Here is a 17445-nt window from a genome sequence, read left to right as displayed (position 1 = left end):
CACATAAGCATCGTGAGAACAGTGATTGCTGAAATGCCGCTGTGCGCGTTATGATGTCTAATGTTGTCTTTACGGTCCCTGTGAGAACGATGCGTAGCTCGTCACACTTCACAATTGCTCTGTGATTGACACACACTGTGTTTTCCCTATAATAATAATGTCGTGTGACGAGGGCCTCCGGTCGGGTAGACGGCTCGCCTGGTGCAAGTCTTTCGATTTGACGCCACTTCGGCAACCTGCGCGTCGTTGGGGATGAAATGATGATGATTAGGACAACACCCAGTCCCTGAGCGGAGAAAATCACCGACCCAGCCGGGAATCGAACACGGGCCCTTAGGATTGACAGTATGTCGCGCTGACCACTCCGCTACCGGGGACGGACTGTGTTTTCCCTGTCGTCATGTCACATGACATCCAGGTTTGTGTTGACGACTGGGAGACCTCTGGCCAGATGCTCAAGCACTTGCATTCATTTCCACCGACTTGTCAATATGTTGTGTTAACTTACTCTGTCTCGTCCTTAAGTTTTGCAGAGTAGCGTAGTTACTGAAATAGTGCGAAACAAGACACTTTAGATCAATGGTCATCAATCTTTTTGCTCAACAGCCAACGCTGACATTTTAGTGTGGCACCTGGGGCAGCAGTCATATCGATGTTGTTATTAATTGCCAATCTACATGAATTAGTACGTTACAAGCTCCCAACATTAGCCAAGTAAGTGAATTTAAATATTTCGGAAGCACAATAACTGAAGACTTGAGATGTTACCAGGAGGTGAAAACTCGAATTGCCATAGCGAAGGAGGCATTCAACAGAAAGAGGAGACTCTTGTGTGGCAAATTAGATAAAGGACTAAGGAAAAGGCTTGGCAAATGTTTTGTCTGGAGTGTGGCACTATATGGGGCAGAAACATGGACACTGAGACGAGAGGATGGAAAAAGGTTAGAAGCATTTGAGATGTGGATGTGGAGGAGAATGGAAAGAATAAGCTGGATGGAAAGAGTGGGTAATGAAAGAGTATTGGAAAGGGTTGGTGAGAGAAGATGTCTGCTGAAGGTTGTAAGAGAAAGGAAAAAGAACTGGTTGGGACATTCATTGAGAAGGGAGTGCTTGCTAGTAAATGCTTTGGGAGCACTGGTTTGTGGGAGAAGACTGAGAGGAAGAAGGAGATACAAGATGATAGACGACATAAAGGGAAGAGGAAATTATGCAGACCTGAAGAGGATGGCAGAAGACCGGACAGTCTGGAGAACTACCATATGAAAACCTGCCTTTAGGCAGAACACTGATGATGATGAAGCCCCCAACAGACTAGTTGTGGAAGGGACTCGATAAATTGGCGGCCGGCCTTAGTATTGATGGTTAAAAATCGGCACATTTCGAAAGACCTCGCGTCGACTGTTCTCCGTTTCAGACTGCTGCGATCTTCAGCGACGCCAAAGTCGTGACACTGCAGTTGCCTGACGAATTGCCTGGGTTAGCAGTGTGAGCAGATGATAATTGATTAATAACAGTAACTGTACATATATTTAAATGCATTAAGCAGTATGAGACGATCAGAAATGTTTACTGTTTTCCTCTGCTCATTGCGGTGCTTTACAGCAACGTTTAATTCCACATTCCTTGCTGCAAATATGTACCGCATTTTAAGATGGCCCTCTCTCTCCATGTTATTTCCTTGTCAAAGCCTACACCATAGTAGCTGATCGTTACATGTCGCGCACGTCCCTGAGTTGTCACTACTGGAAGACAAACGAGAAAGCATTCCCCATCTCGTATCCTCTAAATCCGTAGTGGCCACGCAACCTACTCATCTTCCCTTAAAGTAAGCGGCCAATTATACTTGGCCCGTGGTCAAATTCACCAACGCCAATTAAAATAAACACGTCTTAAAATATTACTGCCTCTGCAAGTAATTTTGTTTCTTACTAACCAGGACGGTTCTACGCGCTTCAGTCTGGAACCGCGCGACCGCTACGGTCGCAGGTTCGAATCCTGCCTCGGGTATGGATGTGTGTGATGCTCTTAGGTTTAAGTAGTTCTACGTTCTAGGGGACTGATGACCTCAGATGTTAAATCCCATAGTGCTCAGAGCCATTTGAACTAAACAAGAAAAACTACTGTCCTAAGAGCCTCTTAACGCTAGCTGACGTTTCCGGATTTGACTCTTAGTTGCTACATGCTTATTATACACTTAAGTGCCAAAGAAACTCCTATAGGCATTCATATTCAAATACAAAGATATGTAAACAGGCAGAATACGGCCTCTGCCGTCAGTAACGCCTATGTAAGACAACAAGTGCCTGGCTACTGCTGCTACAATGGCAGGTTATCAAGATTTAAGTGAGTTTGAACGTCGTGTTATAGTCGGCGTACGAGCTATGGGACACAGCATCTCAGAGGTAACGATGAAGTGGGGATTTTTCCCGTACGACCATTTCACGAGTGTACTGTGAATATCAGGAATCCGGTAAAACATCAAATCTCCGACATCGCTGCGGCCGCAAAAAGATCCTGCGAGAACGTGATCGACGACGACTGAAGAGAGTCGATTAACGTGACAGAAATGCAATCCTTCCGCAAATTGGTGCAGAGTTCAATGCTGGGCTATCAATAAGCGTCAGCCGTGCGAACCATTCAACGAAACATCATCGATACGGGCATTCGGTGCCGAAGGCCCACTCGTATACCCTCGATCACTGCACGACACAAAGCTTTACGCCTCGCCTGGGACCGTCAACCGCGACATTGGACTGTTGATGACTGGAAACATGTTGCCTGGTCGGACGAGTCTCGTTTCAAATTATATCGAGCAGAAGGACGTGTACGGGTCTGGAGACAACCTCATGAATGCATGTCAACAGGGAACTGTTCAAGCTGGTGGAGACTCTGTAATGGTGTGGGGCGTGATACGTCTAGATACGACTCTGACAGGTGACACGTACGTAAGCGTCCTGTCTGATCACCTGATCCGTGCATGTCCATTGTGCCTTCCGACAGACTTGGGCAATTCCAGCAGGACAATGCGATACCTCACACGTCAAGAATTGCTACAGAGTGGCTGCAGGAACACCCTTCTGAGTTTAAACACTTCCACTGACCACCAAACTCGCAAGGCATGAACATTATTGAGCATATCTGGGATGCCTTGCAACGTGCTGTTCAGAAGAGATCTGCAGCCCCTCATACTCTTACGGATTTATGGAGAGCCCTGCAGGATTCGTGGGGTCATTTCCCTCCAGCACTACTTCAGACATTAGTCGAGTCCACGCCACATCGTGTTGCGGCACTTCTGCGTGCTCACGGGGGCCCTACACGCTATTAGGCACGTGCACCAGTTTCATCGGCTCTTCAGCGTAAAATACGTCTTACATCAGCGGGCCACACCAATACTTCATTCGATCCGCATGCGATTCGCTGGCGGCAGTTTGACGACCACCACTTTGGATGATCCGCAATATTTTGAACATGGCTGCGCTACAGCAACAGTTACGGAATAGCAGGTATAGAAGGCAGCCAACCCGTTATAATAATGGTGGTTTACAAATAACCTTCACCATGGTTTCGGCGAATTTAAACCCGTCATTTTCAGGAGGACAAACCTGCGTGCAATACGATAACATACACTACTGGCCATTAAAATTGCTACACCAAGAAGAAATGCAGATGATAAACGGGTATTCATTGGACAATATTATCCTAGAACTGACATGTGATTACATTTTCACGCAATTTGGATGCATAGATCCTGAGAAATCAGTACCCAGAACAACCACCTCTGGCCATAATAACGGCCTTCATACGCCTGGGTATTGAGTCAAACAGAGCTTGGATGGCGTGTACAGGTACAGCAGCCCATGCAGCTTCAATACGATACCACAGTTCATCAAGAGTAGTACCTGGCGTATTGTGACGAGCCAGTCGCTCGGCCACCATTGACCAGACGCTTTTCACTTGGTGAGATATCTGGAGAATGTGCTGGCCATGGCAGCAGTCGAACATTTTCTGTATCCAGAAAGACTCGTACAGGACCTGCAACATGCGGTCGTGCATTATCCTGCTGAAATGTAGGGTTTCGCAGGGATCGAATGAAGGGTAGAGCCACGGGTCGTAACACATCTGAAATGTAACGTCCCCTGTTCAAAGTGCCGTCAATGCGAACAAGAGGTGACCAAGACGTGTAACCAATGGCACCCCATACCATCACGCCGGGTGATACGCCAGTATAGCGATGACGAATGCACGCTTCCAATGTGCGTTCATCGCGATGTCGCCAAACACGGATGCAACCATCATGATGCTGCAAACAGAACCTGGATTCATCCGAGAAAATGACGTTTTGCCATTCGTGCACTCAGTTTCGTCGTTGAGTACACCATCGCAGGCGCTCCTGTCTGTGATGTAGCGTCAAAGGTAACCGCAGCCATGGTCTCCGAGCTGATAGTCCATGCTGCTGCAAACGTCGTCGAACTGTTCGTGCAGATGGTTGTTGTCTTGCAAACGTCCCCATCTGTTGACTCAGGGATCGAGAAGTGGCTGCACGATCCGTTACAGCCATGCGGGTAAGATGCCTGTCATCTCGACTGCTAGTGATACGAGGCCGTTGGATGCAGCACGGCGTTCCGTATTACCCTCCTGAACCCACCGATTCCATATTCTGCTAACAGTCATCGGATCTCGACCAACGCCAGCAGCAATGTCGCGATACGATAAACAGCAATCGCGAAAGGCTACAATCCGACCTTTATCAAAGTCGTAAACGAGATGGTATGCATTTCTCCTCCTTACACGAGGCATCACAACAACGTGTCTCCAGGCAACGCTGGTCAACTGCTGTTTGTGTATGAGAAATCGGTTGGAAGCTTTCCTCGTGTCAGCACTTTGTAAGTGTCGCCACCGGCGCCAACCTTGTGTGAATGCTCTGAAAAGCTAATCATTTGCATATCACAGCATCTTCTTCCTGTCGTTTAAATTCCGCGTCTGTAGCACGTCATCTTCGTGGTGTAGCAATTTTAATGACCAGTAGTGTATAATGAAACGTCATGGACCGATATTACGTGTCTAAGAGAAGCTACTCTTACAACACGTGCAGAAATATCACAAACAGCATACGGCAAGTGGTACTTACAAACTTCACATTAGCATTTCATTCAGTGAAAGCTGTCTCCACGTGACATGTATTGCCAACGGTCTGTTTGACCATCTGTAAAAATTAAGGCCCCTAGAATCAATTCAGTAGAGCCAATCACTTGAAATTACAGACCATGTTAGTAGCTTCATGCTGACTGGACAGCCACTAAGTGTATTACTAACAGAATGGACAAGATACAAAGAGCTAGGAAAGAAAGGAGCTAACATACATAATTCCATATTTGCTGAACGTCTATTGATTGCCAACAACACTCCGGAAAATTTGGAAGATACAATTATTCTTCATAGAGGAATCAAAGGGCGCAGGATGGATCTCTGGGAAGAATTAGGTACCTATAAACATTTTGAGCCTAAAGATGGGAATTTACTAAATGACCTGCTGTAGCTTGCCTGTTTAAATCCGTCGTAACCATGGTAAAGGTCATTTGAAAAGCACCATTTGTTGCAATTGGTTGGCTGTATTTTGTACCTGCTGTTAAAATAGATGATCTGCGTAGTTTCAGGGGACTTGCCTAGGATAAACACTCTACAGTAGCTGGAAAGAACATTTACGTTACTGCATTTTTTTTCAAATCAAATCAAATTTTATTGCCGTTAAACAACTTAGTGTTGTAATAGACAGCGTCAAAAAATACAAGGAAAGGTACCAAAACACAATACAATACATACATACAGGTTTTTATTTGCGCACACGTCTCGTAGACTATTAATAACTGCAAAAGGCATACGTATTATAACGTTCGTAGAATATCTTGGAGATGTCTAGACCAACGACGACTTTCCTGAACTAAACCAAATGGGTTGCTATTCTTATTCTACTTTAAACAACCTGATTTAATTGCGTAGTTTCGTAGGATATTCAATCTTCATAATTTCACCCTGTTAATAACACACACACACACACTAAAGCGGCAAACCGTAGTACATGCACTTTACGTAAATAGTTGTAGCTTTTGGGTTATGTTAATATAACATTATTACATAAAATGTAAGTGGGTGCGGCTTAACGGTTCTTAATGTTCGTTTTCGTGCACCTCCTTCGGCGATTTGGTGCACAGAAGGTCGCGCTGTGTGCGACCTGCCGACCTTGTATCAGCACGTGACGTACGATCAGTGTCCTTAGACGGAACGCTGGTAGACAAGAACATTTTTTTTTTTGCAACATAGTTAACCTGACCGGTTTGAAAACGGGTTGTTAACGGCAGCGTCTAGTTAGAGCTCCGAACGGGAAATATGCGAAAGACTGTCTTCGCTGTATAGGTTGGCTTCACGATTTCATAGTCGTGTGCTCACATTCATGTTATGCAGTGAGGCCTCCTTCACGTGTGACTCATTCTGTCCGAAGAAAAGAACGCAATGCGGATACCGGTACTACAACGCTTATAAGATTGTTTGAGAAGTGAGGTTAGGGAACAGACTGCGAGATCACCAGTTCCACGCTTCACTTGTGGCGAATTTTTTTAATACACACACATGTCATATTGATCACTCGTTAAAAAAAAAAAAAAAAATCATCTACCGTTTCTTGAGATCAAGGTATTTCTAACCTCCTTGCTCGCAGCCGAGAAATGAGCAGCCTGTTACAATAGACAAGTTGTTCGTGGAACTTAGCCATCTGGCTATCGTTTAAGTAGTTATTGAATAAGTAATTGTAGAATTTTCGTATCGTAGTTGAATTAGATCCCATGCACAACGAACCGTTGTACGATTTTGAGTTTTAGTATTATTTATGGTGGAAACGGTTCGGAATGCAAATCTAACACGCAATGAATCTCAAAGTACGTTCGTTTCGACAAGTATTTTGATCCGATTTTATGGAGCCTAATCGTACAGTATGTGTTACGGAATCGATAGCGAACGCTGATATTCTGTAAACACAAATGTGATGACGCGGCGAACATCCACTTGTTATGGGCCGCACACTCTCGTAAACGTAAACAATGATCATGGTGAGTTGAAACATCCGCAAGCTCTCGCAACTTTGTCGCTAATGGGCTATATGGAATCGCGCCGCATGCTATATAAAAAAGTTATTTGTACGTTAACTTGGTCGGTTTTGATTCTTCTCCGTTGGAATAACATCGAAAAAACGCGTTTCTTGCGAGGCATGATAACATTACACCGAGGGTCATGTTCAACAAAATATTACACGGGATCAAAAGTATAAGCGGCCCCTCCGCAACTCTCAGTTATATTCGCACGCAACGTCTCTGGGAAAGAACTTGGGACTACCCAAAATATGAGAAAGTCGTATTAAAATACTTGATAAAAAAACTGATGTTATTCGTTTTGAAGCTATCCATCACACTCCCAACTCCCTCCTTAAATGCTGTTGTAGATATACAAACTAATTTTTATGTATAACTTGAGTGGCAGAGACACCAAACATGTTACAGCAAAACCCATTCCAGACATACTATTACCGTACCAAAATTTTATGTGCCAGCACAACTATGTCGCCTGAAACTATGAAGATATGGCTGCAATAATTTTTATGAAAATGGTTAGCATTCAGCATATATAGGCCTGTTTTGCAATTTTTAGACATGAGTATGGAATTAGTACAATACACATACAAATGTATGTAAACACTTTCCTTTCACATAAAACAGAATCAATCTGTGAGTTATGAAGTATCAAATGCCACTAAAATTACTACTTAATGATATTTGTTGCTAGTAATTAAAATACGTTTTAGTTGAATTTCGCCTTAAGGAATATAAACAAGCCAGAAAAATAGTCTCTATATGGACTTGGCTTTCTTATCTGTCTCTTCAGTCTGTCTTCAAAATGGTACCCTCCCCCCAACGTAAAGAACAGAGAAGCCTATAAATGTGAGATTCAGAGAAAGAATATTGGGAAAAAATTTTTCAGTATTAGCAAATCTCTAAAATATTCATTTTGGTTTTTTTAAATAATTTCTTTCAATATGTGCATGCTCATACATTTTAAAGAGGTTTGAATCCAATAGGAGTCAGTAATATCATTAAAAGCAATTGATGTCAGTTTTGGAAAACAGACCTCTTATTCAGGGAAATAACATTGGCCCGTCAAGATGCCAATACAGCTGTGTATGCAGTGCTTCACAAAATAGCATCTTGTAAATTTTATAGGCATTTTAAAGAGCTCTGAGTACTTTGCGTAAAAGAATACCCACTTTTAATTACAATAATGCCAAACCCCAAGGCAAGTGGTCACTTTTTGTATTAGTATTATAACTGCCTAAAGAGTTGCCAATTTGCAGTCAGCCATAATGTAGAGTAAAAAATACCAACACTTTTCCAAAACAATGTTGCACAGAGTTGACAATTTTCTCTCAATTTGGAGTCAATTTACTTTGTTTTGAATTTGTGTTTCTCTACAATGTGCTATAGATCTGAAGGGGTTAAACTAATAATATGTAGTGTTAACTTGAACTCCACACGATTTGAAAAAGGACATTTTAAGGATTATATATATAGAATGTGTTTGTTACATATGTCCAATTAGATAATGGTAATAAAGTGAAACATTATCTCAGAATATCTTTATTTCACTAATATTCAGCCTGTCATAACTCACTCAAATTTAAGAGGCAGAAACCTATTATTTTTACAAATTGTTCAGCATATAATGCTGAACATAAAAATTACAATAACACAGAACCCAAAATTTTCGGGAAGATGCCCCTTTTTGCTTTGTCTCACAAATTTAGAAGAAATTAATAGTAAAAAAAAATCCATATTAGGCACTCCTTTCACAAATTTTGCATAACTAGCAATGTTAATTCCAAAATTGGCCTCTATTCTTAGGGCACACAGATAACTGTTGTTCCATGACAAATGTGATGCTCATGTAGGTATTAAGTTAGCAATAGATGGTGAAACGCAGCTAGTTAATGTAAATTAAGACACAGCAAATTGTTTTTGACAATAATATCTGTATTGTTACTTCTATGGTTGACAAATAGTGTGCAGTGAATAAGGAAGAAGAAAATTATTTACATAAATGAATGTAAATCATGGTATTTGTATCACAGGAAATGCCTCTGAGTTTTCAGTTTTTGATCAACATAAATCTTTATTGTGGGGTAAAGAAGCAGTGGGACAAAATTTTCGGAAAAATAGCAGAACTGGTATAAGATGTAGAGATTAGATTAGATTAGACTGTTGTACATACTTGTCTCAGCAGTGAGACAAAAGATACAGGAGATGTATGTCTCACACAATATATATTATTCGTCTTTTTTTAAATTATAAGGCATTTTTTGGTATTGTATGACTGAACTTCCAATAACTTCTTTATCACATGTCGTCATGAAATACAACTTGTATACTATGTTTAGCTTATGTTTTGTCAGTAAATGTACATTCTTTCATCCACACTCCATGTCCTGTGAATCCTATCTGGGAGAGGCTACAGAGGTGTGCAACTGGTTAAGTTATACATTGACAGCCATCAACAGCCACTGTGGGCTATTTCTATAAGGTATACTAACAGTAAATTAGGACTAGCTCTAATCTACTCGCAATAATTACTATGGGAATTTCTTTTAGGCTACTGTACAACATATTTGCATGGTGGCAGAAAAACAAACATTGCTTGTATTATACTACTTGGCTCTTTTTTTAAAGATGCAAAAAACATTTACTTTATGTGGACTCTGTCATCTGAGCAGTTTAATGGAATGGACAGTGTTTTGAAAGGAAGATATAAGATGAATGCCAACAAAAGCAAAACAAGGCTAATGTAATGTAGTTGAATTAAATAAGGTGATGCTAAGGAAATTAGCTTAGGAAATGAGACACTTACAGTAGCAGATGAGTTTTGCTGTTTGGGCAGCAAACTTACTGATGATGGCTGAAGAAGAGAGAATGTAAAATGTCGACTGGCAATGGCAAGTAAAACATTTCTGGAGAAGTGACATTTGTTAACATCCAACACAGATTTAAGTGTTAGGAAGTCTTTTTCTGAATGTGTTTTGTCTGGAGAGTAGCCACGTACGGATATGGAATGTGAACGATGAACTGCTTAGACAGAAAGAGAATAGAAATTTTTCAGGTGTGGTACTACAGAAGGATGTTAAAAATTAAAGGGACTAATCACATAACTAATGAGGAGGTAGTGAATAGAATTGGAGAGACGAATTTGTGGTACACATTGACCAAAAGAAGTGGTCAGTTGATAGGACACATTCTAAGACACCAAGGGCTCACCAGTTTAGTGTTGGAGGGAATTGTGGGGAGGGGGGAGGTAAAAATTGTAGGAGACGGAGATGACTACAGTAAGCATATTCAGAAGGATGTAGACTGCAGTAGTTATTCAGAAATGAAGAGACTCAGATAGGGTAGAGTAGCATGGAGAGTTGCATTAAACCAGTCTTTGGACTGGAGACCACATCAACTGTGCTGGCAACAAACATTAGAGTTATCAGGAACTGGCATTCCGAGTCAAAATATTCTGAGAGATTGTTGAAGAAATGACTAATGATGTATTAAATATTGGGGAATTTTGAATTTCCTGCGCGAAGTCTACTGGCAACCATTCTAGACTGTTGTGCCATAACGTGAGAGTGTGCTGGTAAGTAATACCTCCTTATTTTTTGTGTGAAAACTCTTAAAGCTTTTTAAATGAAACAAACATTACTAACATTCAACAGATTTATTCTTCACGCCTACATTTTTGCAACTGTCTGCCACTCGAGGGCTCCGAACTGCAGCATGTAAGATGGCGGTGTGTAACGTAACAAAGTTGGTGCGTGAGAGAGAAAAAGCACGAATTTGAAGAGTTTGCTCACACGTTGAGAACCCTCCCTTTAAGCACGACAGTGCCAGACCACAGATGAGTGCTGCAGCAATCTGACGCCTCAGCTTCACGGCCGTTGATCGTCCTCTGTACAGTCCCAACTTGGCCCCATCCGATTTCCGTGTTTCTAGAAGTTAAAGAACACATCGGAGGACTTCGCATCGGTACTGATGAAGCGGTGCGAGCTGTTAACAAAGTGAGACATTCTACAGTGACGGTATGAACTAACTGGTGTCTTGTTGGGAGAAATGCATTTGTTGTCAGGATGACTACGTTGAGAAATAAATATGTAGGCACGAAGAAGGATGTGGAATGTTAATAATGTCTGTTTTATTTAGAAAGCTTTGAGTATTCGCATAAAAAATTCGGAGGCATTACTTTTCTACATGCACTCGTATAAAGCTATATTCTTAATCCTAGAGAGAGGTGCGTAGTCTATCTGTAATTATTTCTGCTTCTAATATTGTGGTTGTGGATTGTTAAGTTTCTCCAAAATTTGCTCTTGTTATTAACAACAAATACCATCAGGCAGTAGGGCCTAAATACACTGAGGTGACAAAAGTCATACGATAGCAGTATGCACAGATACAGATGGCGTACACAGGATATAAAAGTGCAGTGCATTGGAGGTGCTGTCGTATGTACTCAGGTGGTCCATTTGAAAAGTTTTCTGATGTAATTATAGCCACATGACAAGAATTAACAGACTTTGAACCTGGAATGTTAGTTGGAGCTAGACGTAAGGGACTCTCCATTTTGGAAATTGTTAGGGAATTCAATATTCTGAGATATACAGTGTCGAGCATGCCGAGGATACCTAATTTCGGTCATTAGAACTTGCCACGGACAATGCAGTGGCTGACAGCCTTCACTTAATGACCGAGAGCACCGGTTGGCGTAGAGTTGTCAGTCCCGACAGGCGAGCGACGCCGGATGAATCACCTCCAGAAAACAGTGTGTGACATACAGCGAACATATTCATTAGGCCAGTGCGGTGAAATTTCACGTTAACGGACTGAGGCAACAGATGACTGAAGCGAGTGCCTCTGCTAACGGCGCGTCGCCTGCAGTGCCTCCCTCGGGCTCTCGACCGTATCGAGTGGACCCTAGATGACTGGGAAACTGTGGCCCGGTCAGACGAGTCGCAATTTCAGTCCTTCAGAACTGACGGTAAGGCTCGTGCGTGGTGCAGACGCCACAGAGCCGTGGACCCGAGTTGTCAACAACGCACTGTGCAAACTGGTAGTGGCTCTACAATTGTTCTGGCCCTCTGGTCAAATCAAACCGATCACTTACTGGAAGTCTTTATTCTCGACTACTCGGAGACCATTTGCAGCTGTTTGCGGACTTCACTTTTCCAAACGTGTCACTGCACCACAACTGTTCGCGATCAGTTTGAAGAACATTCTGCACAGTTCGAGCAAACGATCTAGTCACCCACATCGCCTGACACGAATCCCGTTGAACATTTACAGGACATAATCGAGAGGTCAGTTTGTGCACAAAATCCTGCACGAGGGACACTTTCGCAATTACGGACGGCTATAGAGGCAGCACGGCTCAGTACTTCTGCAGGGGATTTGCAACGAATTGCTGAGTCCGTGCCTCATTGACATGCTGCACTATGTCAGGCAAAAGGTGGTCCGTTGTGGTATTAGGAGACTTCTGCCACCTCAGTGTATGTTGGCAGGTAGTTGCTGCAGAGGCTTCAGTTGTCAGCTTTGCATAACACTCTTTGCCGAGCAATGTGACGCAGTGTTCGGTGCACCGGACTCCGTTCGGGAAGACGATTGTTCGAGTCCACATCTGACTGTCCAAATGTAAGTTTTGCCTAAATCAGTCCGGGCAAATTCTGGAATGGTTCTTTTGAAAGGGCATAACTGATTTCCTTCTCCATCCTCAAAGAACAATCTAATCTCGTGCTCCACCTCTAATGACGTCGTTCTCAAAGAGACTTCAAACCCTACTTTCCTTCCACAATATTCTTATTGAATGATCCTTTAGAATAAACACATTTTTACTTTAGGTGCAATGACCTCAGAAGATCGTGCCGTAGAACAGAACTGAGAAAGTTTGCTAGCAATCGTTTCTTCAAATCGACATGATGAGAGAGATTTCTAAGTACAAAGCTAGCAGAACTAAGATTTTAGTTGACTTATGCATATGCAGATTATTAACCATCAGGATGAATAGGAACTCCACTCATGAAGCCTCATGCTATTATCATTGATCTCTACTTCTGTTACCGCAAGTAATTTTTAATTGCGTGGGATTGTAAAAGTTTATGCGTGCTCTTAACGCATGATCATACATTTTGCCATGTCTGTTATGAAAGTTAATAACATTTTGAGAACAATCGTCTTTTAAATTTTATACTGGCACTTCTTGAATTCTGTCTATACATTTTATCTGCAGGACTGGTGCCCACAAAATGAGAGCTGCTGCAAACAGTAGCATTTTTGTTGTTCCATAAAGGTATTCTATGCGTTGTCTTATTAAATTACAGTCAAAGAAAAGATCTTTAAATATGTGAAGTATAAACTCAGTAAAATGCAATGTTTTGACTTTTGTAGCTTCACAGCTACTACAAGTACACTTTTCAGCTACAGGTGAACAACCAAATTTGATGCTTAGGCTAGCAGAAATGTTTATACATTGTACCTGTGAGATTTGCACAGGAACAATCATTATTGTTATTACTAGCCCTGTTTGTTAGCAGTACGGGAAGTTTCTCATAGGCTTATTAAAAAAGGGATGAGAACCAGCTTTAAAACTTTTATTCCTCAGAAACTACACAATGTAGAAATACAGTTTCAATGCTACTGCATAGATGTGAACTCAATGTGACATGGCAAACATCAGTTTCTTGCTATACCTGAAATAGTGTCTTTTAGATTCGAGGTCTAGCAAAGGCTTTTTACATCTGCAGATATAACAATGTACAATTGACTGCCAAAGAGAGAGAAAGCATTTAATTCAGCTTAAAAAACGAGAAAAGCATTCAGTGAAATTGGCCTTCGTAAACAAAGTGCATTTTTAAATGTTGTGTGGTAGGTGTCAGTGGAATATATGTAACAACTGCAACTTAAATGGCTTTGTGCAGGTTATATTTTAGAGTATACTATACCATTGGTGGACAAGGGTTTCAGGTTTCCTTCGGTTCCATTCAAATGCAGCTCAGATACACTTAACATTCACATCTGATATGTGTAGATAGACCAATTGGTCCATATTTTACAAATGTTTAGTGCAACCCATAAATTTTTGTACAAGGAAGCATTTTTTTTATGTAATGGTGTAAATCACGTCATATATTAACAACCAATTCTCAGTTTAAAGATACAATCAAAATACAACCAATGGTTCTTTCTATGGTATCATTGCTGTTTTACTAAAGATGAATAACAGTGCAACTACTGCATGAAACACCTACACTGATAGCTTTAAAAAATCTGTCCTCTTCTTTCCACTACTGGTGGTACTCTATTCTTTCAGACTGGGAGAAGTAAGTTTACTACATATTATTTAAATAATTGTATATGTAAACAGTTTTCTGAAAGATGTCCATTTGATACCTAAGAAGCAATGGGCAAAAGTGCTGTTCATAGATGTAAGAACAGTTGACAGTAGAACAAGAGTGTAATCGGGCTGAGTTTGGGGGGGGGATTGTCAGCTCAAGTTATTCTCATGGTGAATCACAAAACAGTTTTGAGATTACATGGAAAATTGCTCTGCGTACTTGCTACTAGTCCCTGTCTACTACATATTCTGGCTTTCTTCAAACTTACATTGATTTGTCAGTCTCATAGGACAAGCTGAGAGATTGGTGGGAGAAATGTTTTTTCTATCCATTTTGGTTATATCCTGCAGTAGAGCTTGTGCATGTTAATCTTGCTATACCCGTTTTCTAAGAAACAATTATTTAAGCACACTGACAAGGGGGGCGAGTTTAGTTAATTGGGCATACATATCCTGTACACAACCCCACATTCATGTACTATGCTACTTATGTCCCTTTATAAAGAAGAGAGCCCAAGGATGCAAAAGAAGTCAAGATATAAATCAACACAGAGAAATAGTTCTTAAAAATTTTCAATGCGATAGGGTCTGCAGCTGTGATGAATTTTGTGATAGATTTCGTGATGCCTTCAGTTGCCATTCTCTTTATTTCTTGTACGATGGTACAATTTCTGCCTTAGGCCATTTTCAAGTATTTTATGGATGATTTTTTAGTAGTAAATTATACCGCATATGTCATTGCTACTATGACCTTGCAATAACTGCTCAAAAGTAATGCGCTCCTAAAATAGTGTAAAACACCTCAGATTTATTTTACGAGCATAACATGGAGTCGTATGAGCAAGAACATACATGGCATTATTTATTACTAAAAATCATCCACGAAATACTTGAAAATGGCTTAAGGCCGAAATTGTACAATCGTACATGAAATAGAGAGAATGGCAGCTGAAGGCATCATGAAAACTCAAAAAAAGATCTAAAAGCTAGTTCTGAAGGTTGCTATATTCTGTTTGTGCTTGTTGATATTATAAAATTTTCATAACAATATAATTTTCACAATAACATACATCTTTTGTAAAAGCGAAGAAAAGAAAGGAAAGCTTCTGATTCTTCAGTCTTGTTTTTACTGAACTAGAATTTTCAGTTTGACTGCCATGGATGGATTATACATGAAAAATTAAATTTCCATTATTACTTTGAAGTCTAAATTGGTTGTGCGAAACATGCAGTATGTCAGTTAAGTTTCACATTATGCCGTAGTGCACAATTACAGTACCTCTTTGTGTGACAAAGTGCACCCTATTTTCCACCTTAATGCACTACTTATTTAATAGTCAGGTATGTCCACAACTGTGGCCATACACACTCAGTAGGAAGTTCTTTCCACCAGTCATATTTCTCGTACATTACAGTCATGTTTTCTGCAAAGAAAAGAAAATATTTTCGGGATTTTTAATCGTTCTGTACGGAAACTAATTTGTGTGTGCTGGGTACTGTTAGAGCAAAATAAATGTGTGTTGAAAATATAACACCACTTGCTGTGATTGTACTGGTTTGGTAGACAGGTGTGAATGCTCTGTACACAACAGTTGTATCTAGAACAAACATTTTAAATTTCTTTTCTCAACATTTCCGAATTTCACAGCTAAATATACAGGGAGTAAAATTTTGAAAGTTATTATTTTACTGTAAGTTGAGACTGTCATATATAAATTGCCATCGATTCCTCTTTTGAGTACTGTTTTTGTATAATGACAACGTATCAGTAATCATTAATACTTTGAAGTGGGATGAGTGTGGTTAAGAAAGAAAAAAGGGCTGCACTGCACATACAACACACCAAATCTGCAGAAAGTAAGTAATTTAAAGAAAAAGCAATTATGTTAAATATTTCACAATTAAGTTTTATGAATCTGTGCACACCATTCACCTTGAAGATGCACTCACAAGTAAATAATGCAACACACGGATTAGGAGTGAGCACTTTTAACTTTTCACCTAAGTGCTTTCCGAAAGTCGAGCCTGTGTATTTCTACTGCACCTACAGAGCAACTGTTGTGTAATGATTGGTCTGGAGCAAGGTGAAAGGAGGTGAGGGCGGGGAACTTGCAGAGCAGCAAGTAGGGAGAGCTGCTGTAAGAGAGGGTGGGAGGGGGGGAGACGGGATGCATTTCCGGTGTGCTTCACTGAGAGGAGTACCAGCTCAGGGACACCAGGATTGCAAATTTGAATCACAAAGTAAGGTGAGCAGTAGTAAAACGGGATAGGAATAAAACATAAGAAAGAAAAAAAATTGTAGACCCAGCTATACGTAGAAGAAAACCTGGTGCTTTTGGCATCAACACAGGAGTGACTTTTTATTTTCTTTTTCTTTTCCTTTTTGTCAAAAAAAGAACAGTAGTTGAATCTCCTGATACATTTTATCAGTGTTGCACTGTTGGCACTGCTGAAAAGAGAGTTTCTGTAAAGAAAATTTTACTTTTAAGAATATATATGGCTAACACACTAAGGAACAAAATCTGTTGTTGTGGCCTAAGACTATTTTGATGCCAATCTTTTTTGTACGAGCCTTTTCATTACTGTATGTCTGCTGTAACCTACAGCCATTTTATCTTGCTTACTGTGGTAGTATTGATCTTGTCATCCGATTTTTACCCATATTGTTCTCTCCAGTACTATATTGATTATTTCATGATGCCTCAGGAAGTGCCCTACCTACGGGTCCCGTTTATTAGTCAAATTTTGCCATAGATTTCTTTTTTCTCTCTAGTTCATTTCACTAGTTATCGTATCTACCCATACGATCTACAGCTAGGGTTGCCAAATTTTCTAAGGGAAAACAAGGGAGATTCTGAACTGTATATGCTTTAGGATCTAACATTACACTATTGACGTTTTCTATAGTATTTAAATGTTTAGCTTTGATAAGTCCAGTACAATATATGCTTGTAAAATGAATTTAATGTTGGCAATGATGTTAATGCACTG

The 17445-nt window shown here is 40.6% G+C and overlaps 1 protein-coding gene across 5 annotated transcripts in view; it reads left to right on the top strand.

Moving 5' to 3' along the window:
* LOC126427909 (guanine deaminase) overlaps window positions 1-17445 on the top strand; it is a 145796-nt gene that overhangs the window by 44757 nt on the left and 83594 nt on the right. The window contains exon 1 of one of the 5 annotated variants that reach the window (XM_050089800.1): window positions 6401-6519. The exons of 3 other annotated variants lie outside the window; for them this stretch is intronic. In XM_050089800.1, the coding sequence (XP_049945757.1) occupies window positions 6508-6519 (12 nt within the window). In that variant the 5' untranslated portion in view covers window positions 6401-6507. Of the gene's footprint in view, window positions 1-6400; window positions 6520-6963; window positions 7101-17445 lie in introns of those variants that run through there. One more of the 5 variants, XM_050089802.1, reaches the window with a different exon arrangement.

The sequence above is a fragment of the Schistocerca serialis genome, chromosome 12 (genome assembly GCF_023864345.2).
Source record: "Schistocerca serialis cubense isolate TAMUIC-IGC-003099 chromosome 12, iqSchSeri2.2, whole genome shotgun sequence".
NCBI lineage: Eukaryota > Metazoa > Arthropoda > Insecta > Orthoptera > Acrididae > Schistocerca > Schistocerca serialis.
Note: the sequence above shows the minus strand (reverse complement) of the source record. Positions and strands in the feature narration are given on the sequence as shown.